The 25,097-nt window shown below is 35.1% G+C and overlaps 4 protein-coding genes and 1 long non-coding RNA gene across 7 annotated transcripts; 1 reads left to right on the forward strand and 4 right to left on the reverse strand.

Moving 5' to 3' along the window:
• Window positions 1–364: 364 nt before the first annotated feature.
• LOC122589947 (probable inactive purple acid phosphatase 29) lies at window positions 365–2,165 on the reverse strand. Its single transcript, XM_043762278.1, has 2 exons — window positions 2,081–2,165; window positions 365–1,672 (listed from the first exon to the last, which is right to left on the reverse strand). Exon 2 carries the CDS (start codon window positions 1,635–1,637, stop codon window positions 501–503), a length of 1,137 nt encoding a protein of 378 aa, XP_043618213.1. The 5' UTR covers window positions 1,638–1,672; window positions 2,081–2,165; the 3' UTR covers window positions 365–500.
• Window positions 2,166–4,831: 2,666 nt separating this feature from the next.
• On the forward strand, window positions 4,832–17,187 carry LOC122586815 (nodulation receptor kinase-like). 3 transcript variants are annotated; one of them, XM_043758806.1, is made up of 16 exons: window positions 4,832–5,118; window positions 11,710–11,952; window positions 12,332–12,848; window positions 12,933–13,408; window positions 13,484–13,634; window positions 13,705–13,776; window positions 13,852–13,920; window positions 14,020–14,091; window positions 14,181–14,252; window positions 14,351–14,526; window positions 14,640–14,869; window positions 15,016–15,142; window positions 15,230–15,298; window positions 16,118–16,307; window positions 16,394–16,526; window positions 16,609–17,187. In XM_043758806.1, the coding sequence occupies exons 2-16, from the start codon at window positions 11,856–11,858 to the stop codon at window positions 16,948–16,950; spliced, it is 2,793 nt and encodes a 930-aa protein (XP_043614741.1). In that variant the 5' UTR covers window positions 4,832–5,118; window positions 11,710–11,855; the 3' UTR covers window positions 16,951–17,187. The 3 variants fall into 3 exon arrangements, with proteins under 3 accessions (XP_043614741.1, XP_043614743.1, XP_043614742.1); XM_043758808.1 differs by lacking the exon at window positions 4,832–5,118 and adding an exon at window positions 6,739–7,697; XM_043758807.1 differs by lacking the exon at window positions 4,832–5,118 and having other exon boundaries at window positions 10,638–11,952.
• On the reverse strand, window positions 10,593–14,360 carry LOC122586817. The gene is made up of 3 exons (XR_006322077.1): window positions 13,831–14,360; window positions 11,877–11,938; window positions 10,593–10,689 (listed from the first exon to the last, which is right to left on the reverse strand). It is a non-coding gene; the product is annotated as an uncharacterized LOC122586817 (long non-coding RNA).
• A 967-nt stretch (window positions 17,188–18,154) lies between the features above and the next one.
• Window positions 18,155–19,114, reverse strand: LOC122589549 (protein BRICK 1). The gene is made up of 2 exons (XM_043761843.1): window positions 18,835–19,114; window positions 18,155–18,533 (listed from the first exon to the last, which is right to left on the reverse strand). Exons 1-2 carry the CDS (start codon window positions 18,965–18,967, stop codon window positions 18,409–18,411), a joined length of 258 nt encoding a protein of 85 aa, XP_043617778.1. The 5' UTR covers window positions 18,968–19,114; the 3' UTR covers window positions 18,155–18,408.
• Window positions 19,115–21,050: 1,936 nt separating this feature from the next.
• Window positions 21,051–25,049, reverse strand: LOC122586530 (serine hydroxymethyltransferase 1, mitochondrial). The gene is made up of 16 exons (XM_043758514.1): window positions 24,934–25,049; window positions 24,772–24,822; window positions 24,596–24,682; window positions 23,934–24,055; window positions 23,696–23,772; window positions 23,458–23,582; window positions 23,240–23,332; window positions 23,064–23,156; window positions 22,755–22,952; window positions 22,545–22,649; window positions 22,330–22,395; window positions 22,160–22,237; window positions 21,955–22,066; window positions 21,772–21,882; window positions 21,440–21,602; window positions 21,051–21,264 (listed from the first exon to the last, which is right to left on the reverse strand). Exons 1-15 carry the CDS (start codon window positions 25,021–25,023, stop codon window positions 21,457–21,459), a joined length of 1,554 nt encoding a protein of 517 aa, XP_043614449.1. The 5' UTR covers window positions 25,024–25,049; the 3' UTR covers window positions 21,051–21,264; window positions 21,440–21,456.
• Between the last annotated feature and the right edge of the window lie 48 nt (window positions 25,050–25,097).

Below are 25,097 nucleotides of genomic sequence, written 5' to 3' on the forward strand. Positions count from 1 at the left end.
CTCATCATAATCTGTTTTTTTCATCCAAGCCCATGCAATTGACAAGGTTATGCCAGGAAGATGCTACCTATTATCTTTAGTGAAGCTTATACTAAGTTTCTAACAAAACAGAACTAATTCATACCAAGACCTTCATTTTAACTTTTTTTTTTTTGACAGGCAAAACAAAACAAGACTATTAAATATTAACCATGTACGAACAGCTACTTTGTAATAGAGAATAGATGAGAACTAACCAAAAAGATCAAAGTTGATGATGACTATAATGAGATAGCTTTAATTCCGCTATATATCGAGACATCGAGTGCCCTTCGTGTAAAAAAATGACACCTTGAACACACATGAAGCATGATTAATTCATCAATTATAGAAATTTCCACTTATCAACTCACTATAATACATGGTAACATTCTTATACAACTTAACATGAGTTTGTCGTTTTTCTCATGATATGTTTGATTTATAATTGGTACAAGTAATGGTAAAATTTTCTGGGTGATTCAAACAGCGCTTTTTTCCTTCTTTATAAAATTTCCAGATGGATTCTTGATCCAAAGTACTTGTTCATCGATAACAGATAGCTTCTCATCATCCAGACGTTTCCATGTTTTAATAGAACCGACCGCTCCCCAACTACCATCCGACTCTTTATCTAAAGAAACAGCAACAACCCTTGCCCTTCTTGACCATCCAGCCTTCCCATATGCATGATACCCAAATCCTCCAGCATAGCATAGATGAATTCCAGTCAATTCACCACAAAAGTCATTGATATGATCATGACCAGTGAAAACCGCCTTCACATCACCTGCTTCCACCAATGTGGTGAAGAAGCCCGAATTAACAGAAGCAGAGCTAATCCCTTCTTGTTTCACACCTGTAAAATTTGAGGAGTCAAACATTGCATATTCAGGCAATGGAATATGAAAGTAAGCCATCCCAATCGCTTTTGACTTATTTTGAAGCTCCATAGAAGTCTGTTGAAACCAAAACTGCTGAGACGGCTTAATCCATCCATAGCCAGGAATAGAAGGAACCGTAGAATAGTCACCACTGTCAAGAAAATATAAGTTAAGAACCGAGGCCTTCTCATAGCCAGACCCTTCAACTCCATTTACTTCAAGATTGTAATTACCAAAACCATCAATATATCCAACCCCAGGAGGGTTTAACTCAGACAACGTCCGTTCCATTCCAACAATATATTTCATGACACCTTCTCTTGACAAAGTAGATTCTTGATCATGATTCCCTAACACAGCAGCCCACGGGATGTTTGATACAACAGCAGGAGCAAATGCTGCATCCATTGAAGCTTCAGGATCAGTTGTATCAGATCCATAGATGTTATCACCAGTGAAAACAATGAGATCAGGTTTCTCGGCTTGGATCATTCGATCAAGAAAAAAGGTAGTGTTTAGATCAGAACAATAAGGAAACTGTTGAGGCAACACATCCTCACAGGGTGTCGTTTTTCCATCGGCATAGTGCATATCAGCCACCTGCAGAATCTTGAACTGGCCATTCGTGTTATCAAAACGTAACAAAGATTGGGTTTGAACTGTCGTCGTGTTAGCTAAGATAAACATCCGAAAGCAGAATACAAAAACAAGGAAGACCGTCCGTAATCTCGACATGGTTACAAGGAAAGTAATCCTCCTATATATCACACCTACATATATATATAGAGAGAGATTATTAATGTCCTACAAAACAAATAGACGAATAACAAAGATGGAATACTGTATCAATTTATATATGATATATCGTGCATCATTCTTTACTTTAATGTGCTAAACTTTCAAAAATTTATATATATAGTTATATTGTACTCGTATGTATTTGTGATCGGCTTTCCGGGGCAGGCTGGATTATAAGAATATATATTAAACTTTCTTAATATGGTTACACTGATGAGTGCTTAATGCATTATATTTACATCATGAGTATTATTTTATACAAATGTCTATATATATTTATGGTGCATAGAAATGCAAAAACCATATACACGAGAATCCTTCATACTCTCTTTTTTTTATTTTCTTATCAAAAAAACAAAGCCAATAAGCAGAATTCGAACCTTAGCGGGTATGATGGTGATCGGAGAATGCCGGAGAGGATATACTGCGCGTTATATGGTTTGTATGTCTTTCAGAAGTAATTACTCGTATTATTTTGCCTTGTAAAAGCCTAAAAGGTGTGATGGTAATAAATTGGTGATTACAACAGCAACACATAGAAGTTTAATTTAAGTACTTTTTGCCCCTCCTAAATCCTAATAACAATATGTAAAAGTTAGATCCATGTTTTTCATCAAGATTTGTGAAGGAATTAAGGTATAAAAGGTAGATTAGAAGATTTTTCTATAAAGTCATATGTATAAAATGGGGGAAAGGAAGAAGATACAAAGGAGGTGGGAAGGGGTATTTATACATTATCCTAATATCACTAATACCCCTTCCACACCTAGATAATTACAATTAAACACCACTAAAATATAAAGTTAACAATCTCCCCCTTGGTGTTGAATTGTAAACGATGCATCGTCATCGATCTTTAAAACTTGGTGATGGAACTTTAAACATTTTGTGGATGCGAGAACTTGGGTTTCTGGTAAAATGCGGAAGCTTGGCTTGGTGTAAAGTGCGGAAGATTGGCTTGTAAATGAGTGAAAATTTGGTATGAAAATGATTTGCCACTTTAGCTCCCTCTCAACTTGTCATATGTACAAAATCTTCTCAAAATCTTGCTCCCCCTCAATCAATCACTCTATTCAAAATATACAATAAAAACATACTAAAAGATCCAAAAATGATTTGTCATTTAGCTCCCCCTCAAGTTGAGCATAATCTTTAAAACAACGAATTAACTTATGCATTGTGCTCCCCCTCAAATGGGCAATTCATCATGCTCCCCCTCAAAAGGATAATCAATCTTTAAAACTTTTTCTCCCCCTCGATCTGAGCATAGTCTTTGGAGCAGAGAATCAAACTTTAAAACTTTCATTGTGCTCCCCCTTAAATGAACAATATCTTCAATCATTCTATTGCTATCTCTCCCCCTCATGATGAATGTGAGAACCACATTCATCATGTATCAGTAATAGTTAGCACAAAAGGTGAATGGAAAGGTTTATTATGAAGTTTTAGTATTGAACAAAACAGATTTTGAACGGGTTGTACACTGAAATGTGTACAAGCAATCTGACAACAACTTACTTTAAAGAAATCTTCGGAACCCATTTGAGAGTGGGTCCAAAAGACTTGGATACTTTTGAAAAATTCTTGTAAGTCGTGTCAATTTGATTCAAGAACATTGAATTCCACCTTGATTTAAGAGTTGATGATTCATTTTGAAGTAGCTTTTGTGGAATCAATGGTGATTTGAGGGCAGGTTCAGGAGTTTGCGGTTTGAACTTTGGTGGCATATGTGAAAACCAACCATATTGATCTCTAAATCAAACACTTTTAGTGACAGAATCCTTAAAAACTCGACAAGTGTAGTATCGAGAAACAGGAGTCTTGGAGAAATTAGGTACGGATTTCGAAAAGGTTGGTTTGAACATTTGAAGTGGTGAGGAAGATCTATTTGGTGGTTCGATAGTGGTTGATTTGGTATTTTCTAGTGGTTGAGTAGGTTTTGGTGCAAGATTTAAAAGTTCTGAAATTGAATATTTGATTTGTATTGAGTCACTTGACTGGACTTTTGGTTTGGTGGAAAAAGAGTTGTTTTCTGGTTGTTTCAGTTGATTTGGAGAAAGGGAATTGGGATTAAGGGGCGATGATGAATTCACTTGAGTTGACAGAGTTGCAAGTTGAGTTTCTAAAGACCGAGAATAAGCTTGAAGTTGTTCGATTATCTTCAGAAATTTTCTCTCTTTACTCACAAACAAAGTGGACTTGTTTTGCAATTCGTTGCGAAGTTGAGATATTTTTTCAAGCGAAACAAGTTCATTCAAATGACTCTCTGTGATTCGATCGGCTATTTTGAAATGAGCTTCTCTAAGTCGATCATTTAACCGATTAAACTTTGTTTCCAGAAGATCATTTTCCTTTTTGGTGTTTTCAAACTTTCCCAAAATGAGATCATTAGTCTACTTGAGCTCTTTGTTTTCCAGTTTGAGTTTCTCATTCTCAATCTCAATTAAATGGATTTTGTTAAAAGCATGTTGTTTGGCTGAGTACATCTTTGCAATGCAAGGAGTGGTTTGTGGTCGACTCATTGTAATTAAACAACATGAACACATCATTTCTTTATGAAGTTTCTCTTGATCTAAAGTCGGTTTTGTGGTTGTGGATGAAAACAGCTCTCTCAAAATGGGATCATTTGTAAAAATGTCTTGTGATGTATGGGTCATCATCTTGGAATCAAAGGAATTAATGGCAGCCCTATTAAAGAAAAATCTAAGCCCAATACACACCTAGAGAAAATACTCGGCCCAATAAAACTATCAGTCTACAATGAAAATTTCAGCCCAAAAGATAACTAAGCCCACTTGAAGTTCTTTATGTATATATATTAAATATAAAAAAATAACACTTAACTAGTAAAACAAGAATAAAATGAGAACTTGACAACTCAAATTGCAACTTGCATCTTGACCGTACATCACTTTTGAATTTGAACAACTCACTTTTGACAAGAAAACACTAGGAGATAAGGTTGCTATGCTTTGATGGTCCTTTTGACAATACCGATACACGGTTCATTGCTTCTAGACATGTTATCCAATACACAAATATGATCCAAACACGTTTTCTCCCAACAACTCTTGCTATCACGTGAAAATAGCTGTATTTATCAATCCAAAACACGTAAACTCCACACACATAGATTTAATCCATAAACACCTTTTCTCACTCTCCTTGAAAAACTCTCTGTTCTTTCTCTCACTCTAATAATAAAAGAAAATAAAAAACACAATCAAGATTTAAGTAATACTCTTATTAATCGAACACATAAGAACAAATAAAAGTCTTGAAAGATGAAGAACACAATGAAGAACACGCAAGTTACAGGTAAGCACTACACCCACCAACAGTGATGGAGAACAGTATGTTTGATGAGAAACAAATGGTTCGTGTTTAAACAATTGAAGCTAGTTGGTTCAAGAAACTAGTAAGTTATTCTTTTTCTCTTTGAAAAGAAATCAGATTTGTAAAGGAGTTGGGTTAAGTCTGATTGAAATAATGAAATGGGTTTTGAAAATGATTTGTTTTGAGATGAGAATGGGTCGGGTTGAATATAAGTTTTGATGAACTAATACCGGTTTTCGAAATGTAAAGAACAAATACCGGTTTTCATGAAGAAAAATGGACAGTGGTTTAGAAAATACACGAAAATATTATCTAATACCGGTTTTGGTGTAAACCAGGCCTAGGTTTGAAAGCCGAAAAAGGAAAGGCCGGTATTTGAATGGTGAAAGGAAAGCCAGTATTTGTAAAGGTGAAACCAAGTGTAATGTATGCTAATTGTGTAGTGAACCTTTAGATGGAATAAAGGAAAGTAGGTATTGGAGGGAATGTAGGTATTATAACTATGATTAATATTGTGCAAAAAAGGTTACAAAATGATGGATAGTGGAGGGTTTATATAGACATTACACTTACACTTAGCACCCTCATTAGTTTACAAAACAAGCCCTTGATTAATTACAAAATAACCCTCCATCCATAACAAGATTAAATATAAGGACAACATAATTGTTAAATATCAAAACTAGCACTAATCTACTTTAAAGCTAACAATCTCCCCCTTTAGTGCGGTTTTGATGTTGTCCTTTGCATGGCTTTCTTCTTTTTCCTTTTCCTTCTGTTTCTTTTCTTGGTGGAAGATTCGGGTTTGTCTTTGAAGAAGGTTTGAGGTTTGAATGCTCTTTTCTCGTATCGGCTCTTGGCTTCCTTCCAGTACTTTCTTGGGACAAAATGGTATCTTGGATCAGTAGGTCGGTTGGGTGATTTGATGATGTTGTCGGCGAAGTTGACAGGAGGCATGTTGTGTAAACCAGGCTCATTGTTTAGCGAATAAATTACCCAAGACCCTTCTGGTACGTGAATGACGCCTGTTTGTTCATTGGGAAGCCTTGCCGCAATGATTGTCCCCGATCTTTCTCTATGTTCAAGCCTTGATTTGATCTTTTTAATCACCTTCAACAATCTTCTTTTTTCTTTATCCGACTCTTCAAATTCATGGAGACTTTCAATGACTCTCAAGCATTGTCTGAGGGTGCCATCAGAATACTTGCATAGCTCGTCGAGTCGGATGAATATCTTATGCCCCTGATCGCTGATAAATACGAATCCCCTAGGGTTATCAAACACAGCCCCGATGTGAAAATTATCAAGATTGATGCCTCTTATTCTTTGGTTTGGTGTGGTGAGGTTAACTTTCTTCCTTCTCTTTTCGATGCCCAATTGGAAGTCCTTTTGTGTTTGACTGAGGATAAGACTATCCATGTATCTCTTTATCGCATAATAGGCTTCTTGATTTTCTGGATCTGGCTGGAGGAGCTTTCGGGCGAAGTAGTGGAGGAGAAAGATGAGATCTTCAGCAGACAATAAGTTGAAACGAGCTTCAAGAAAAATGTACTTCCGACCATCTTCCCTTTTAACAATTAACCAAATCAAACCAGGTGGTCTAGCAAACCCCGGTTCGCGCCATTCTTTGAAATGAATGCTATCAACATCAACAATCTTCAGTTTAAACTGTTTCTTCCATTCTTTGTTCACCTTTTTACTCTTGGCATCCATCAAGTCTTTTAAGTACTTAGCACGTTGATTCTCAAGATCATATGCTCTTCTAGCTCTTAATTCGTCAATATCGATCTTTTTGAGTTCATCTTGATTTGAGAAGATCTGTGAGGCCTTTTCTTCAAGGAATCTAGTAAGACGGAATAACTGGGGAGGGATGGCAAGATAATCTATTATGCTTCTTTCATTAGTTCTAAAGCCTCCTTCATTGATTTGAACATGGGGAGCAACGGTGGTGTTTTGAATGCGAGGATTGTTGAGGTGGTGAATGAGTTGGTGAAGGTTTAAGTGGCTGAGAGTTGGGTTTGGTTGAGGAACAGAGGTATAGTTGTCAAAGCTAGGGGGAGGTAGATCATCATTATCTAAGGAGTCATTATCATCATTTGGATCAACATCGTTTCCATCGATAAAAGGATCATCAAACTCATCATTTTCATTTACATTTTCAACAATCACTGATGAATCAAGGTTGAACCCCTGAGATTGAGCATCATCTCTTAAGTCCACATCTTCTACAACTTCAGTAGCATTCCTTGCTTGAATCTCTGTGATTTCTACATTTAATTCCTCGGTCATCACAACATCATCATTGGCCACATTTTCATCGACATCTTGTTGAGCAACATGAGGGCATCTCGTGTCTGTGCTTCATCTCCAGCGTCTACATTGTCGCAAACAACTTCAGTGGTAGCACTTGCTCTGACTTCAGTCGTCTCAGTATCTCTGTTCTCCCCCTCGTGTTGATCCTGATCATCAAGATCATCACGTCTGCGATGGACGACTGCAACTTGTTTACAAGATTCTTCTAAGTCCGCAGTTCTCTTTAGTGCTGCTTCAAGTTGTGCATTATTGAGAAACTGTTGCTGTTCGGCTTCTTGTTTTTGAAGTAGTAGCTGATGTTGATGATCAAATTGAGCTTGAAGAATTGCAAGAATGGCTTTGTCAAAGGTATCGGTTTTATATTTAATTTATTTTCGATTCGGAGACTTTGTGTTCCTGAAACACTTCATGTTTTTTTTCTAAAACTAAAAAAAAAAAAAAAAATGTAGTCAATGAGCATCATGCAATATTAATTAGTTAATTTAAAACTTAATGTAAATAAGTGCAAATTTTAATTTTTTTTTTTTGAAAAGTGTATTTCTACTCAGACGTGGCTGGAGACAATTTTAACCAACTATCGTTGGACCTCGCGAAATGCTGAGCATAAGCTGCAGTCTCTCAGCCCCCCTCCTTGTAAAAATTCCTAAATGGGAAACCCAAGGATTTTGTCAGCCGAGGCTCGAATCCACAACCTTAGGAAAAAATCCACTGAGACCCCACATAGTGAGAAATGTAAACACCCCTGGTCACTGAGGGTTTAAGCCAGTGGTTAAGTGCAAATTTTAATGACTATCAAAACCTGAATTCTTTACACATACTTTAGGATATAGATTCTCTAAAATTGCTACAACTTTATAGGTAATGTTCTATATAATTACAAAGTTTTTTCTTTCTTTAAAGATATTACATTAGTCTTTCAAGACCCTTTTAGAATAATCATATACATAAATTTAATAACCAATGTAAATTTGAAAAAAATCTCACGTTTTCCTTCTCACTAGTCATTACCGAACATATGATTCGAAAACTCACTGCCCGAACCCGATTCAAATCAACCCGGCTGATAGGGTAACGAGTCGGGTCATGAGTTTGATTTTGTTGATTCGCGAGGCTTCAGGGTCGGGCCAGGTTTTGGAAAGTGAAGAACAGAAGTCTCTTAAACTCGAAAACGAGCCGAACCCGACCCGTCTGAAGGGGTAACGGGTCGAGTCTTGGGAACCCGACCCGTGCACATGCCTACTACCACTCCCTAGTGTAAGTAAACACCCAATGTCGTTTTTCACGAATTTTGGCTCTTAATATTAACTCGTTTACCCTTCAATTTAAATTTTAAAGATAGAAAATTGTAGAAAGACTTTATTATGCTTTTTTTTAACAACAGTGGTGATTGGACGCAGCGGTATGCCTCTTCATCGTCCGGTAGAGATCGACCACGTCACCAGCATAGTCAATCCGATGGCATGACTGGCGGTGAAAGTCCCACTACCGTTCTAGAGGAAACCAGCTAAATGCTGGAGAAAACCCTCATGCCTACTTCATTGGCAAGGACTTCCCAATATGACTTTCATAGGTTTCGAACCTGTAACCAACATTTAGCTGAAAGACATAAAAAGCTTTAAATGTCTTTATTATGCTCTCCTTTGAAACTTTTTAAACATATCAACTTTTTACTTTTAAAACATATTTATAAAAATATCAAGTCAACCACATTTATCATTTCCATTTTTTATTTATTTTGATTTACTTTCAACAACATCCTTTATAAAACATACTTATGCTTAAAATGTCATCCATTAATATTAAAATAGAAGAAAAAAATAAGAAATACAGTTTTTAATACACCTTACCTACAACTTTAAGAGTTTTGTTTAGCAAAAACATTTAGAATATTAATAACTAAAATGGAATATCCTTTGGAATATAACTAAATAAAGAGATTTTCTTCTGTTTAAAATGGAATATCCTTTAGAATATAACTAAATAGAGATATTTCCCTAAGTTTAAAATTGAAGTTCAAAGTATATTAATTAACTAGCTAATAATAGAAAACAAAACACAATGCAAGTGTTTACACTTCAAATAAATATATCAAATTATTCATTTACTTTGCTTAGTAAGAATGGCTGCAACCTGCAACCATAGGATTATCTTTTATATAACTTACGTGAGATTTTTTAATCATCCAAACAAATCTGGCAAAAATATAAAACAAATTGCAGCACCAAAATCACCCATTGTTACTGTTAACAAAAAAAAACAAAAAAAAAGTTATCATAACAATAATGTATTTGCATTTGTATTCTCTTTGAATATAAAGGTTGTATAGCATTGATGGTATTTTAGAAAAACAATGATAAAGTTACATAAGTATGTCAGAAACTTATATTAGTCGTGCCTTGTATAATGCAATTGACACACTGCAACTTGCAAGAACAAGCAATATCCAAACATTTTTATTTTTGTATCCTAAAATCGCTTATTCTTTTGCAAAATGATACTTCTTATTTGCATTTGCTCCGTGATAATGGTTTAATTGAATGAAAAGTCGTTACATCTGGTAATTCTTTGCTTTATTTGTTTTATTTATGGTAACTTGGGTTCTAATGGGGCTTCTTCACGACTTGTCTGGTGCTTATCAGAATGAGGATAGAGTTCTATGGAAGCTTGGGACGTTACCACCTGGGTTGATGACATTTTACGGGCTGACATATCCACTTAAGAAGTCATGGCATGTACTTGGTCTTGGGTATAATCCAAGCATTGATAAGAACGACATTAAGAAAGCAGCCGTCACAGTATAAGATATATTTTGGACATCGACCACCAAATACACAATAAATATGCTGCCCACCAATCATAAGAAATGTGTGAAATATTACGTCACTTGTTGATAATCTGTCTCTAAATATATCTAATACTATCTTATAAAGCATTTTGCATTTTCTTAAATCTCAATGAAGTAATTAAACTACCTAAATTACTCCCTTCTTTACTTTACTAATATAAACATATCTACCTAAAATACTCTTAAATCTTAATAATTCATTTTTCTATCTCTCCTCAAATCTCAACCATTCATTTTTTCTCTCTCCTCGAAAAATTATTTTATTTCTCTAATTCATTTAAAATCTTTTATTTCAAAAATAAATTGTATAAATTGTATAAATTTCATGCTCTTTCATTAGAGTTGTCATTCGATATACTTTTGACGAATTTTTAAATCTGAGGGCGGAGCCCATACGGCTAAGGCATTTGGCTATCATACTCTATGACTTGACCTATCACCCCCACCATCTCACTGCCGCAACGCACAGGCACTATCTCTCGTTTCTTTTGATAGCTGTCCAAAAAAAAAAACCTGTTAGGTTTAATGCACAAATTGAACTTCAAATAGTTGCTTAGGGGAGTACAAAACTTAAGCTGAGGGATATAACCCATCGTGTTACAGCTGCAATAACTTTCTTGTCTTCAAAGATTGACCCTTCAACCATTTTAACTTGTCAAATCATCTTAAGAGGGGGTCATAAAAATTAAAAACTTGGATTTATAATCTTAAAGACCCTTTTTTAAGAACAAATAAAGTGCATACGCTTATAAGTTATAACATTACCACACTTTTAGTTAATTCAACTTCATCTCCTATAATTAGTCATCCAAACTCAAGACCACCAGCCTTGACATTAGCGGCTCGGCTAGGCCCGACCTAACAAAACATCTCAATGTAGTAGTTCGGGTCACATATTACAAGTCCTACTGTCCTACATATAAGACTATAAGTAGGTCCTACCTATGCAAGAATACTGATCAGCAATTGGTTATTAATCTCTAGTTGGAGAGACATGATTGGTGGTTGAATGTCACAATCAATGAGTCCTTTCGAATAAAAAACTTAATGATGTTGGATTCTAAGGTACCAGACAAGGGGAGAGACGGAAGATGCACCAAGATGAATGATTGCTCCGCCTTAACCTTACCTTAATTAATTTAAGCATTGGAGATTAGTTTAACATAAACAATGCCCACCTTCATCACTAAAAAACTAATAAATATGAAACACCATTTGAATATGTATTAATTCTTGGAAAATTCTAGCAAAGTGATTGAGATATTTATGTTAAATTATTCTAAAATACAAACATTTCCCTCTCATCTTCCATACAAGGCATCTGTAATTACTTGATCTTTGAAGTCTAACCCTTATTCTACCAATAGCTTCTCCCTTCCAAGAACCCTATTAGTTCATGATAGTTTCTTCTTAGAAACAGCAATTCATCCTAGCTTAAACAAACTCGTAGGGGACTCCCACAAACTTGTGCCATAATTAATTTTTTTTAATTAAACCTTTGGGCTTTGATACAAGATGTTGAAGGAAAGTCAACTGGGCAACAATTCGTGGGACTTTTAACAGACAAAAATGGACCGGATTCATGGAATAAAGGCAAGATTTTCGGTTATTAAGGGACGGTAGTTTGATCACCAGATGGGGAAACATAAAACCATAAGGAGATGATGAAAGAATTGAATTACCAGAATTTACGATTGGTTACAAGTATTATTATACTCTGCATCTTTATAGTGATCCAATCATCCTGTTCACAAGAAGGTATGCTCAGTTATCTCAGAATTGACTTATTAAAAATTTATTATTTCAGAAATTAATAAAGAATCTATGAAATTATCATGTTCATAATTGGATGAAATACCATCATAGGCAAAAACTAGGTCATATACTTGAATGCTTTACTTCCAATACTTCATGAATGATATGCAGATCATATACTAAAAGATTAATCAATTAGACGAATACTGGGTAACTAATGAGTTGTACAAGATTTGATCTTACTCCAGAAGGGTATTCCAGTCCAATTAAATTAGCTTAGAAAACTAATAATCTTGTTCTACAAGTCAAGAAATCAAGTAAAATGGAATTATGCTACAGACACTATATACACTATTAACCCCAAATTCTCGATTCTGTGCAGATTTTGTTAGTATTCAGAGTTGTGCTGATTCAAAATTCACCGATCCAAGCAACAATATAACATGGATCCCAGATGATAAATGGTTCCCTGACAATCAACAATGCCAAGACATAGTAAGACCAGTACAAAATGGTACAGCTAATGATCATGCCCGATTCTTTAACATGAAATATGGTACAAAATGGTGTTATGACTTGCCAACAGAAAAAGGTCAGTATTATCTAATCCGCGGAACATTTCCTTTGGAAGATCTGAATGCCTCCCCTACAACAACATATTTTGAAGTTTCAATTGGTATTACACCATTAGGGCGAGTTAACTCGTCAAGTGAGGCTGTAGTTGAAGGGATTGTAAGAGCTAATCATAATTATACCAACTTCTGTGTATTAAAAAAACAAGGAAACCCATATGTCTCCAAAATTGAATTAAGGCCATTAGACTCCGATTATGGGGTGCCTTTAAGTGTCCTCAAGCTTGTTCATAGGATTGATGTCGGAAACACGGGAAGAGAAATCAGGTCAAATTCAGATCTTTATTTACAGAGAGAAAAAAGTTGAAAATTACATACATAACCTCGTAACATTTGAAAATGTAATTTCAGGTACCCACAAGACCCACGTGATCGAATCTGGAAACCCGATACAAATCTGAACCAGAATGGCAATTCCACATCACAAGATACCGCCCAAATCATTGCTCCAAACGGTACAGATACGCCACCGCCTATCAAAGTACTACAAACAGCTAGAACGCATTCAGACCGTCTAGAATTTTATCATAACTTACGTCCGGGGTACAATGACTATATTATCTACCTCTATTTTCTTGAACTTGGTGGCACGGTGCAAACTGGGCAACGGGTCTTTGATATATATATCAATGATAAGATACGAGAGACAGTTGATGTAATGTCTGGTGGGTCAAATTATAAGGCTATTTGTATTAACTTCACAGCAAAAGAGTTTCTTAATTTGACCATAATAAAAGCTTCCAACGGATCTCAGCTGGGTCCAATTTGCAATGCTTATGAAATTTTGCAAGTTCGGCCATTGCTTCAATCTACTAATCAAGAAGATGGTAAGATAACAAAACTTTAAGTGCCTAATTTATATGCCAATTACGTGTTTAACTAACTAAATTGACCTCTTTCAGTGGATGTGATTATGAACATAAAAAGGGAACTGTTGTCGGAGAACCAAGACAATGAGGTTTTAGAAAGTTGGATGGGTGACCCCTGTCTCCCGCATAGCTGGCATGCCGTAAAATGCAAGCAATCAAATGGGGCAATAGTCATAACTAAGCTGTGAGTTTTTAAGATTATTCAGAGTGCAGATTAGCATAGAGAAAAAACATATATAACACAGATTTTACAGGGATCTATCAGGTGGCAAATTTCAAGGACCACTTGCACAGAGCATTACTATGTTGACTCATCTTATGGAGCTGTAAGATATAATAGTATTATATGTCGCAGATATTAAAAAACATCAGTCGCTTACCTATTTAATTGTGAACCACAGGAATGTCAGCAACAATCTCTTCACCGGCACTATTCCCGTATTCCCATCTTCTTCAGTTCTCACCTCAATGTATTCTTCTTTCCTTTATAAATAAATATACAGCAAATTTAGATACTGTTACTCAAATGTTATAACATTAGAGAATAATTATTGGTTTGTATATGTTAGGGACCTAAGAAACAACAACTTCAGGGGGAGCATTCAAGATTCACTTACCTCCCTTCCACAATTGACACAGTTGTGAGTTTCCTAATCAGTTTGATGAAATTAAAATATTTATGATAAAATATTAATAGATCTAATAAATCCAAGTCTGTTTCTTCATGTAGATACTACGGCTGCAATAAACATTTCAAGAAAGAGCTTCCTACAAGTCAAAATTCATCCAAACTCGCTACAGAGTAAGGATTTCAACTTTTAGAACTAATAAATGATTAACATAACAGACTTTATAGAAGTGTAAGTTTATATACAAGACATAAAGTTGTTCTGGTTTTAGCAACGGAATGTGCAGGGGACAAAAATCATCACATCCACCACACAGCATTTTTATAGCAGCAATTGCAGGCGCGGCCCTTTTAGCTTCTGGGGTATTTGCTTGCGTAATTTGCTATTTCAAGAAAAGAAAGATGGTTAACAAGAGATCAGAAGGAAAAAGACATATAATGACCAAGAGTACGTAAATTATTTTTTAAATATATAAGTTAAGAAGCCGAAAGAAATTGCTTCAAGAATTTGAAACTCTACAAAATTTAAACATGTGTTATTATAACAAACCTAAAATGCAGATGCAATTTATGCAATTCCAAGCAGCAAGGATGATATAACTTTAAAGGCGATAACTATAGAGAGCTTTACTCTTGAACAGATAGAAAGTGCAATACAACAATATAAAACTTTAATTGGAGAAGGGGGGTTTGGATCTGTTTACCGTGGTACTCTGCCAGATGGCCAAGAAGTAGCTGTAAAGGTCCGGTCAGCCACTTCAACACAGGGAACCCGTGAATTTAACAATGAGGTAATTCACACTTCCATGACCATATTCAACCTGTTTAATTTCACAATACTCACATTTGAAGCTATATAAATGATACAAGTAAAAAAATAAACTAGTTTCAATTGATGGCACTTGCTATATACAGCTATTGACAATGTCATTTACAGTTGACACTTTTATCAGCTATCCGGCATGAAAACTTGGTCCCGCTTCTTGGTTATTGCTGGGAAAATGACCAACAAATACTCGTTTATCCATTTATGTCTAATGGATCCCTACAAGATCGGCTTTATGGTATGTCTCCCCCAGGTTGCGAATTTCTTTTCAACTCAATGTTGATTATTTTACACCAAGCTCACCTGCCTCATAATGTCTCAACAGGTGAGGCATCTAAAAGACGGCCACTTGACTGGCCTACCAGACTTTCAATAGCTCTAGGCTCTGCTCGAGGTAATTTACTCTTCAGTTTGCACTTTAAGAAGGCCATGATAGCATAGTTCAAGTATCATGGTACTAATCAACCATTGTACTGTATATTTATTCTTGTCTACTGGTACCCAAACTTAGCACTGATATTACAAAGCAATAAGCAAAACTAGGGTACCATTAAGCATAACCAAACCACAGAGTAACTTCCACAGAAATAAGTACGAACTATTTTGCCGTTCAAAAAAAGGTACGAACTAATTCACATCAATTAGAACAATAAAAAGTACAACTTACAAGGAAGCATCACTAAGGTCCAGCAGGTTACGATGTAATGTGAACTAGTGCCACAGAAGTACTCACGACTGCATATGGCATTTTAGTACAACCCGTGGGTTGACCTGCGATCACTTTTTATCCACTTCTTAAATTTGTTTCAGTAACTAATGCTTTATTTATGATTAAAAATAGTGATATTAGTACAAGCACTATCTAAAGTCATGTTTGTTTAAACTGATTTAGAAGGATGAATTCTCTAAAATCGGCTTGGCAGGACTTGCAACGCGTTGGAAAATTGATTAAGCACCATTTAACCTGTTTCACCTGTAGCTGACATTTTTTTTATTTGACCCGTTTCAAAACCAACTCAAATCAACAAATTTATAACTGAGTTAAAAGGGCTAGTACCATTAGAAAATTATGTCCGCTTAAGTTCCTACTGTATCCAGAAATCTGTAAACTTGGCTAGAACTCTTTGGTTCTTTTTCCGTTTTTATCAATCTATCAAATTATGATCCTTGCTTTTGGGTCGAGTATAACACAATACGGAGTTTCATCCTTCAGGTTTAACATATCTTCATACATTCTCGGGGCGTTCAGTCATACACAGGGATGTGAAATCAAGTAACATACTTCTAGACCATAGTATGTGTGCCAAGGTGGCAGACTTTGGCTTTTCAAAGTATGCGCCTCAGGAAGGTGATAGTAATGCCTCCCTAGAAGTAAGGGGAACAGCTGGATACTTGGATCCAGAGTAAGTATGTATAAGATTTTACATTTCTTAATTAAAAACATGACAATATTTAACTGCTAACAGACTTAAAACTATTTACTTATCAGGTATTATTCAACCCAACATTTGTCTGCCAAGAGTGATGTCTTTAGCTATGGGGTTGTCCTACTTGAAATGATAACGGGCCGGGAGCCACTAAATATACATAGACCACGAAATGAGTGGAGCTTGGTCGAATGGGTATGCTTAAGTTCCAATCTAAATTCAACATTCAACATTATGTAGAATAAAGTTCAGCTATCTTACCTTATTTTTAATGCAGGCAAAACCTTATATAAGGAACTCAAGAATTGATGAAATAGTTGATCCAAGCATAAAAGGAGGATATCACACAGAAGCAATGTGGAGAGTTGTGGAAGTGGCACTAGCATGTATTGAGCCATTCTCAGCTTACAGACCTTCCATGATCGATATTGTCCGTGAGCTAGAGGATGCATTGATCATTGAGAATAACGCATCTGAATACATGAGATCAATGGACAGTTTTGGAGGATCTAATCGGTTTTCCATTGAGAGACCAATTGTTATATTACCTTTACCTACACCAACTCCCTCAGAACCATCTTCTCTCATCTCACAACCTGCCCCTCCACAACCAAGATAAATTTGTAGCGAATGAATATAAAAAATATCTAGTAAATATGTGTAATTTCTTGATTTCTTTCTATGACAACTCAATCTCAGTTGACTCCGCTAGTAAATTTTATCAGAGGATAAACTGAAGATTTTAGCATAGTGCCATAATGTCATATATCATATGAATCTGTACCACATAAATATCATCTACTGTACTGATCAAGTTATATGAGAAGGGAAAACGTTAGAATATTTATTTACTTTATGTCGTAAGACGTCATATCCTGAACAGAGAAAATCCAAAAACAAAATTAAGAGTAACGTTGGCGAGACAGTCTATGAAACTCGAATAAAAGAAGAAGAGAAAAGCATCTGACGAAGGCCAAAACAAACAGCCAAGACACGAAAATAGCAACAGGCAAGAGTTAAGTTAATTATAAGTGTCCGCCTTTGACCAACAAGTGGACAAAATATATATGACACACATTACTGTTTAACAGCATCAAACATCATAAAAACTTGCCATAGATGAATTATACAAGTTCCTAGTCGTCCATTATTTCATGGCAATTGATCCTTCATTTTTCACTCGATTACACACAACCCATATATAAGAATCATCGCTTGGTGCCCTAGCAAGTTACTATCAACATACACAAGCTCCTAGGCCAACTAATCAAATGTCGATACAATTCAAAGGTATATACAGATTAACTTGTTAATCTTTCTTTTCCAACTAGCAATTTATTCGATATGTCTCAGGTTGAGAAAATCTCAGTATCATTTCAAACACTATAAGTTTCAACTCGGAAATTTTACCTCAAAAAGATAATGAAGATCATAAACTGCACTATTTATTTTAAATCAGCAGTAGCTTACTAAGCAATAGTTTAGCGCTTGGGTAACCTCAAGATATAATTACCAGATCTGACAGCATATTTAAGCATAAGAATTCAAATTTTCATAAATGAAGCAGCCACTAGAAAGTCTAGAATAAATCTAATAATCTATCATGTATCAAATCAGCTTTTGGACATACGTATGTGTAATACTATACATATGCATGACTCTGTACAGTAATAAAAACAAATGATCTATATTAGACATGCATACAGAAGACAAAACTTAACTGTAAATGCAACAAAAAGAAGCTAGAATCAGAATTATATTTGTTAAGTTTCTGAGTTTCGTTTCATAATTTCATGTAACCGGATATGCAGGAAGACACAAAGTGACAGAACAAACTGCAGTCAAATTTTCATTAAAACAAAATTCAATACGAAAACAAACAGAAAGGGAACTCTTCCAATTACAACATGCACAGATATAAGCTACAGAACTAAATACATGAAACGTAAGCAAATAATAATCGTATCACACCGTAATTCAAACAAGCTAATCAGCTCACAGTTTTAAACACGGCCTCTCACATATAGGCCTTAACTTTTGTTTTCTTTTTCTAGAATTAGATAATAGTCTAGCAGAATCAAGTCTTGAATAAATTCGGATTGGCAGTAGCGGTACTAACTTGTACTTCGAGCAATTCTAGTCGACGCTCTAACGTATCCAGTTTCTCATTCAACGATGCCAGTTTGCTCTTTGTTGTTGCCTCTGAAATATCAAAATCACGTTCCGTAAACACACAAAAATCTATTAAACCTAACATTCTAACTCATCATATAGCATTAATCTAAATAGTATCTCTAAACATATAAAACGGCACGCTATATAACATGTATCATACTTCAATTTGGTTCTCTATATACATTTATTATATCTATATCTATATATATATACTAAAAAACTAAATGTGTAAATATAGAAGTTAGGTGAACCAAGCATATATAAAAAGGATAGATATATAAATACATATATATAAATATATATGTGAGAGTGAGAAATATTAAATTACCGAATTGAACAAGGAAATCAAATAGTTGGCGAACATTGAGAGAGATGTGAGAAATGAATTCTCGATTCTCCCAATCAGCTTGAACTGCTATCCCTACATTTACTGCGTTTGTTATTCCACCTGCTCGCGCCATTTATATTATTTATTTATTGATTTTGATTTTGATATAGATAGATAGATAGATAGATGTTAGATTCTGATTTTGAGATTCAAGTTATGGAATCGGTGTTTTGGTGATGATGATTTGTGTAATTTAAGCAACAGATTTGAAGGTAATCTGTGTGATTGTGATTTTTCAGGTCAGTGCAAGTCAAAAGGGGGATATATTATTTTGGAAATAGCCCTCATACTTTTTGTAATATGTAAATAGTCCCCCAAACCTTTTTCTAGCTCAGATTAATTTACCTGATTTCGTGGTATACCCGATTTTTATTGGATCTGGTATCAGCATGGATTTTAAAAAGGATTGTGTTTTGTGGTATACATGTTTCCTTTTCTTTTTCTTTTTTTTTTTCCCTTTTTTTAACTGCTATACATGTTTCCTAAAGATATTAAAAAATTAGACTTCCATAACATACAATACTATATAAGTACTATCATTTAATTTGTTTAAATAGAACTAAAACATTAATCCATTTATTACTGTAATTTATTACTCTCTCTGTTCCATTACAAATGTCTTATTTTGAATATTCAAAATTTTTATTTATAAACTTTGACTTTATATATACATTTTCATGTTATATAAAACTTGATGAAAATTACACCAATGAAAACACTTTTAAAACACAAGCAAGTGATATATATTTCATCGAGTATTATCAAACACAAAGAAAATTATTTAAGGTCAAAGTTGAAAAAGTTTGACTTTGAAAATTCAAAACATGACACTTCTAGTGGGACGGAGGGAGTATATTAGAAGGCCAAGTGTTAGATATTAAGACTAAGAGGAGCGGAAAGAAGGGGAGGAGGAGGCGACTTGTATCATGTGGCATGTGAGGTAAAAAGAGTTGCCCCTCAAAAAATGTGGAAATAGGTGGGTTTTTAAGGGGTGGACGACTTGTGACATGTGTCACTTCTAATGATTGATTTTTTTTTTAAAATTTGTTTCATATTTATATATTTAAAACATAAACATATATTATGGAAAATTTATTTATATATATATATTCATTTTAATAACTTGAGGGTGTGTAATAAAAATTACAAAATACAAGTATTTGAGGACAAAAGGTTTAAAGGTTAAAGTCATAGATACTTGAGTATGTAAAATATAAAAATTACAAAATAATAAAATAAACAACACACAAAGACAAAAGTGCAAATGGGGTTTTCTTATTCCTTCAAACCACCACCGGCAACACATTTGAATTTTTTTTCTCTCTCTATAGCACACACCCCTATAAACCACACACACATATATACAATAAAAATAGATAAAAGAAAAGGAGAAAAGAAAAAAGATCCACAAGTTCTTCGGTCTTCGCGTGGGTCCAAGCCCCTTTGGGCGAGCTGTGGAGGTCGGGCGAGAGAAAAGTTGGCCAAAAGGGGTGGTGTGGGGGCGACTTTGGGTGACAAGGGGCGAGAGTCAGCGAGAGTCAACCCTACTCCGCTCAGTGTAATACAACAGTATCGCTTGTGTGTTTAAAACTATTTATACGTTAACTCGCCTAATTTGTTTGACCGAAAATTTACAACTTCTCACAAAATCATATTAAGTGATATAATTTCTCACCATGATATCTTTCTCATCTAGAGATCAACCGATCTTGAGGTGGCCCTATTAGAAATTCATTTGAATCTCTAAGACATGAACTAATCTTTTTAAGAAAAATATGACTCTTGTGGTGTGTGGAAGGAGTTAGTCCCCCATTGGTTACGCCCAACTACTAGGTCACCTTGATAATGGTGAAACCAACTTATAACTACTTTTTAATTGATTAAGGACAGATTTGTTTAAACCTGTGCAATAAGCTATCTTGCAAATTGCAATACCATACATCCATTAAGTTGCAAATTACATCTTTTCTTAAGATCACTAAGTTCATCCATCATCATCGACACAAAACAGTATGAACTAGACTTTCATATACCTCAGCATTATTTATCATCTACACATTTGTAATTTTTTATCTTATCTCGTAGAATCTGCACTAATGTTTCAATCTTTTGTAACATTGCATAAATAGAACCTGGAAGACCAAATGGTTAGAGGATTGAGCCAAATAGAAAGGTTTATTGGTTTATAGAAAACATCCATTGATTTACATATACATTGGATACAAATGAAATCAAGATTCAAGTGAGTTCATATAGAAATAAGCCTTAGTCACATTCTTGATATAATGGCTTTCATAATTTCAATGGAAGCATCCACTTAAATACACACCTCCACCTTCCAAACCAAAATCATTGTCCCAATTCCTGTGCCTGCATGTTCCATGTATCCAAAATCATTCTGTTATCTTAAAAGAAGCTGCCAAATTTTATGAAAATCGTATATTCCATTAAGAAAGCTAAGAATCTTTGAACGCATTAGTCAATGAAAAGATTAAATGAAGTTATCTGACTTATATGGCAAAACAACATCCTTTCAAGCCCTTACCTGGCATTTATGACTCCTTAGTTTTTGTATTTCATGGTTTCCTTCTCAAACCCGATCGTTGGGAATTGTTTGGCATATTCCTCCACGTCATGGCGAAGCTTTGAAAGTTCTGATTGGAAGTTACCTGACTCCATTGCGGCCACAAAGTCCTTCAACTTTGTTCCTGATTCACAAAAACAATACCATGATGTATAATTCAAAACATAAGCATGATCATTCATAAATGAACATATTAGAAGTTGTTTCACATACTATGACTTGTATAAACTATTTTCATATGTGCAAGTTCGTGTGAAATATAATAATGATAATAGAGGTGTCGAAGTATATACCTTGGGCTGCACCCTTGATCTTCAAAGCCAGTTTTACAGCAAGGTCAAAGAAATAGGCAACTTTAGCAAAATCCTCTTCAACAAATCCCCTAGAAGTCAAAGCAGGGGTTCCTAAAAGAACAATAGTCGTAAATATTCTTGTTTAATATAGACGAAATCAATTTATTAAGTAATGTATCTCACCCATTCTGATACCACCAGGAACCATGGCAGATACATCACCAGGGACAGTGTTTTTGTTGGCTGCAATGTGAACAGCTTCCAACACCTTTTCAACCCTTGAACCATCAATTCCCTGGTAAAGATGTAAACAACTTGTCAATCTATTTCTATATATTTGGGAACTATTGGATAAATGAAATTCTGAAAGTAATATTATATTGTTTACCTTCGGTTTCAAATTGACTAAAACCAAGTGGTTCTCTGTTCCTCCAGAAACAAGCTCATATCCGCTCTTAGTTAAAGTCTGAAAGCATTGAAAATTTTCAGCGTTACGATACTACTTGAATTTGGAGAAAGTTCTATGGGTGCTAGGCATGAAATGTAGCTTAGTCATACCTCTGCAAACTTGGCGCAGTTGCTCATGACTTGCTCTTGATATGCCTTGTATTCTGCTGTTGTTGCCTGCATTGTCCAACAGATTGGGATAAAATCTTACATTGGGCATGCGACTAGTGAACTTTTTTGAAATAATTATATTGATTGAATCATATGACTATACGCCAAAAGTGTCAAGAAAAAGTTGTTTATGATCTTGAAGGCAGCAAATTGACCTGTTTCAACGCAACTGCCAAACCAGTGATAGTGTGATTGTGTGGGCCTCCTTGTAGTCCAGGAAAGACAGCCTGGTTGATTTTGTCTTCAAAATCATAGAACACCTTCCAGAATAAAGTTTTAATTAATATATCTTTAATAGATAAGAGTAAAGTCAGGTATCAAAGGAGCAGCGTTTGTCATGGACACAATTTAGCAACTAAATGTACCTCTTTTCCTTGTTTGTTGACTTCTTTCAGCCCCTTTCTAAAGAAGATCATGGCACCACGTGGACCACGAAGGGACTTGTGAGTCGTAGTGGTCACGACATCTGCGTATTCAAATGGAGATGGGACAACCCCAGCTGCAACCAGCCCACTGATGTGAGCCATATCGGCCAACAGAATGGCTTTTTGCTTGTCACAGACCTGTGAAAATATATATGACAATTGTGAGTCTTTGGTTAAATATAACCATATATAACTTAGTCATGCTCTGGCATTCACAAGCTCATTAACATATAAGTTAACAGTACTTGCCTTGCGAATGCGTGCATAGTCATACAAACGAGAATAAGCACTTGCACCAGCAACTATCAATTTTGGCCTAAAGAGTGTTGCACTTTTCTCCAACTGCAGTTTGAAATACACCCGTTAAAATGATAGAAAGTTATATATAAAGAACAATGAGAAAAACAAGAAAAAGTTGTAAGCACCTGATCATAATCAATATAACCAGTGCTCTCGTTTAGTCTGTAAGGCATAGTCTCAAAAAATATAGATACCGCAGAAATCTTCTTTGTATCAGTCTGAGAAAGTAAAACAAGTAAACTATTAGATTACTTCCAACATATGAGACCTTTTTTTAACATCATCAATAAACTTGATAGTAGAATGCATCATGAAAAATACAAATTAACGTATCATTTAGCACCTGGTAACCGTGTGACAAATGTCCACCATGAGGAAGATCAAGGGCCATGATTCTGTCATGAGCCTTCAGTAGTGCAGTGTAAACCTGGAAGTTAGCTGGTGACCCCGAAAGAGACTGCACGTTCACTGGATTGTACATGAGAATTAGATATGTTTTCTGATGGTTTATCATTTTTAAAGTGATAAAAATATTAGGAGTAGCTGTATAAACTTGACAAGGCACATGTGAATGTAACTACCTCCCCATTTTGCAGGATCTAACCGGAAGGCTTCCAAGGCACGTTTTTGGCACAAAGTTTCAGCCATGTCAATGTACCTACAAAGCGAAAAACTATTCACCTCAGAACCGAAAAAAAGCAACAAAAGATGTCTAAACGTTAATCGAACTAGTCATCAGAACTTTTAGATAGCAGAAGAATAGATATCACACTTAGTTCATGACAAACCACATATATGAAGTAAAAGTGGTTTGCTTACTCGTTTCCACCATAGTATCTAGCACCTGGATAGCCTTCACTGTATTTGTTAGTCATCACAGATCCAACTGCTTGCATCACTGATAGGGAGGTAAAGTTCTCTGATGGTATGAGTTCAAGACCCTAAATAAACCAATCAATAACCCAGTCAGATAAGAAAGCTTATATTTCAATCCAAATACATGACACCAGTTCCTTTATGCATATCTACTTGGCAATCAATCTTGTAGTTCAGTGATTATATAGAGAAAACACATAATCATCCTTAGCACTAGAAAGGCTGAAAAGTAGTTTTTTATCTTCATACACACTGTTAAAAATTGCAAGAGCATGGCTATTTCTTCTAATTATATTGTCATATCAGGTTTCAAAACCATTTGTACAAAAATTTCATTAAGGATCGATGTACCTTTCATTTATTAGTCTAATTTTATGATTATAAATCAAGGTTATAAACAGAGTTGTAGCAAATACCATCACTATGCAGAGTACACAGATCCATTTAAGTTCTGATACATATTAGAATTGTAATATAACCCTATATGAAACAGCATCCTCACAAGAAGTTTTACAAAATATACAGAAAACTTAGTAAAATTTTGAAATAAAAGCTCATAGCAAACCAAATTAATCATGGCGAAATACAGATAGAAAGAGATAGACCTTCCATTGACGAGCCTTTTCGTGCTCAATAATATCTGCAATCTCAGGATCCACAACCTCAAGTGGAGCATTCAACTGCTTTGGCCACTACAATTTCACACACACATACACATATATAAACTCTCCACATCAGAAACTCATCCATACACAAACTCAAACAAAAAAAAAACACTTACAGTGACGCCGGGCCTTTCTTTCTCGTACACGGCTTCACTAGGCAGAGACGACTATCATATCACAGTATAACAAACACAATCACGTAACTCAAATCAATATACAAATGATTAATAAAAGAAGAATGTAACAAAAACTCAACAGAGCTAATTAATGAAACAGACCATGGAGTAGAGCTGACCGCCATTAAAGAGACGTTGCAACGGCTTGTCTGCAGACGACGAGAGCCTACGAAGAGCCAACGCCATTGCCATTCTTACAAAATGTTTTTTTTTTTTTTTTTTCAAAGAAAGAAAGAAAACAAAAAAAAAAAAAAAGATAATACACA

Source organism: Erigeron canadensis, chromosome 2 (assembly GCF_010389155.1).
Source record: "Erigeron canadensis isolate Cc75 chromosome 2, C_canadensis_v1, whole genome shotgun sequence".
Lineage (NCBI taxonomy): Eukaryota > Viridiplantae > Streptophyta > Magnoliopsida > Asterales > Asteraceae > Erigeron > Erigeron canadensis.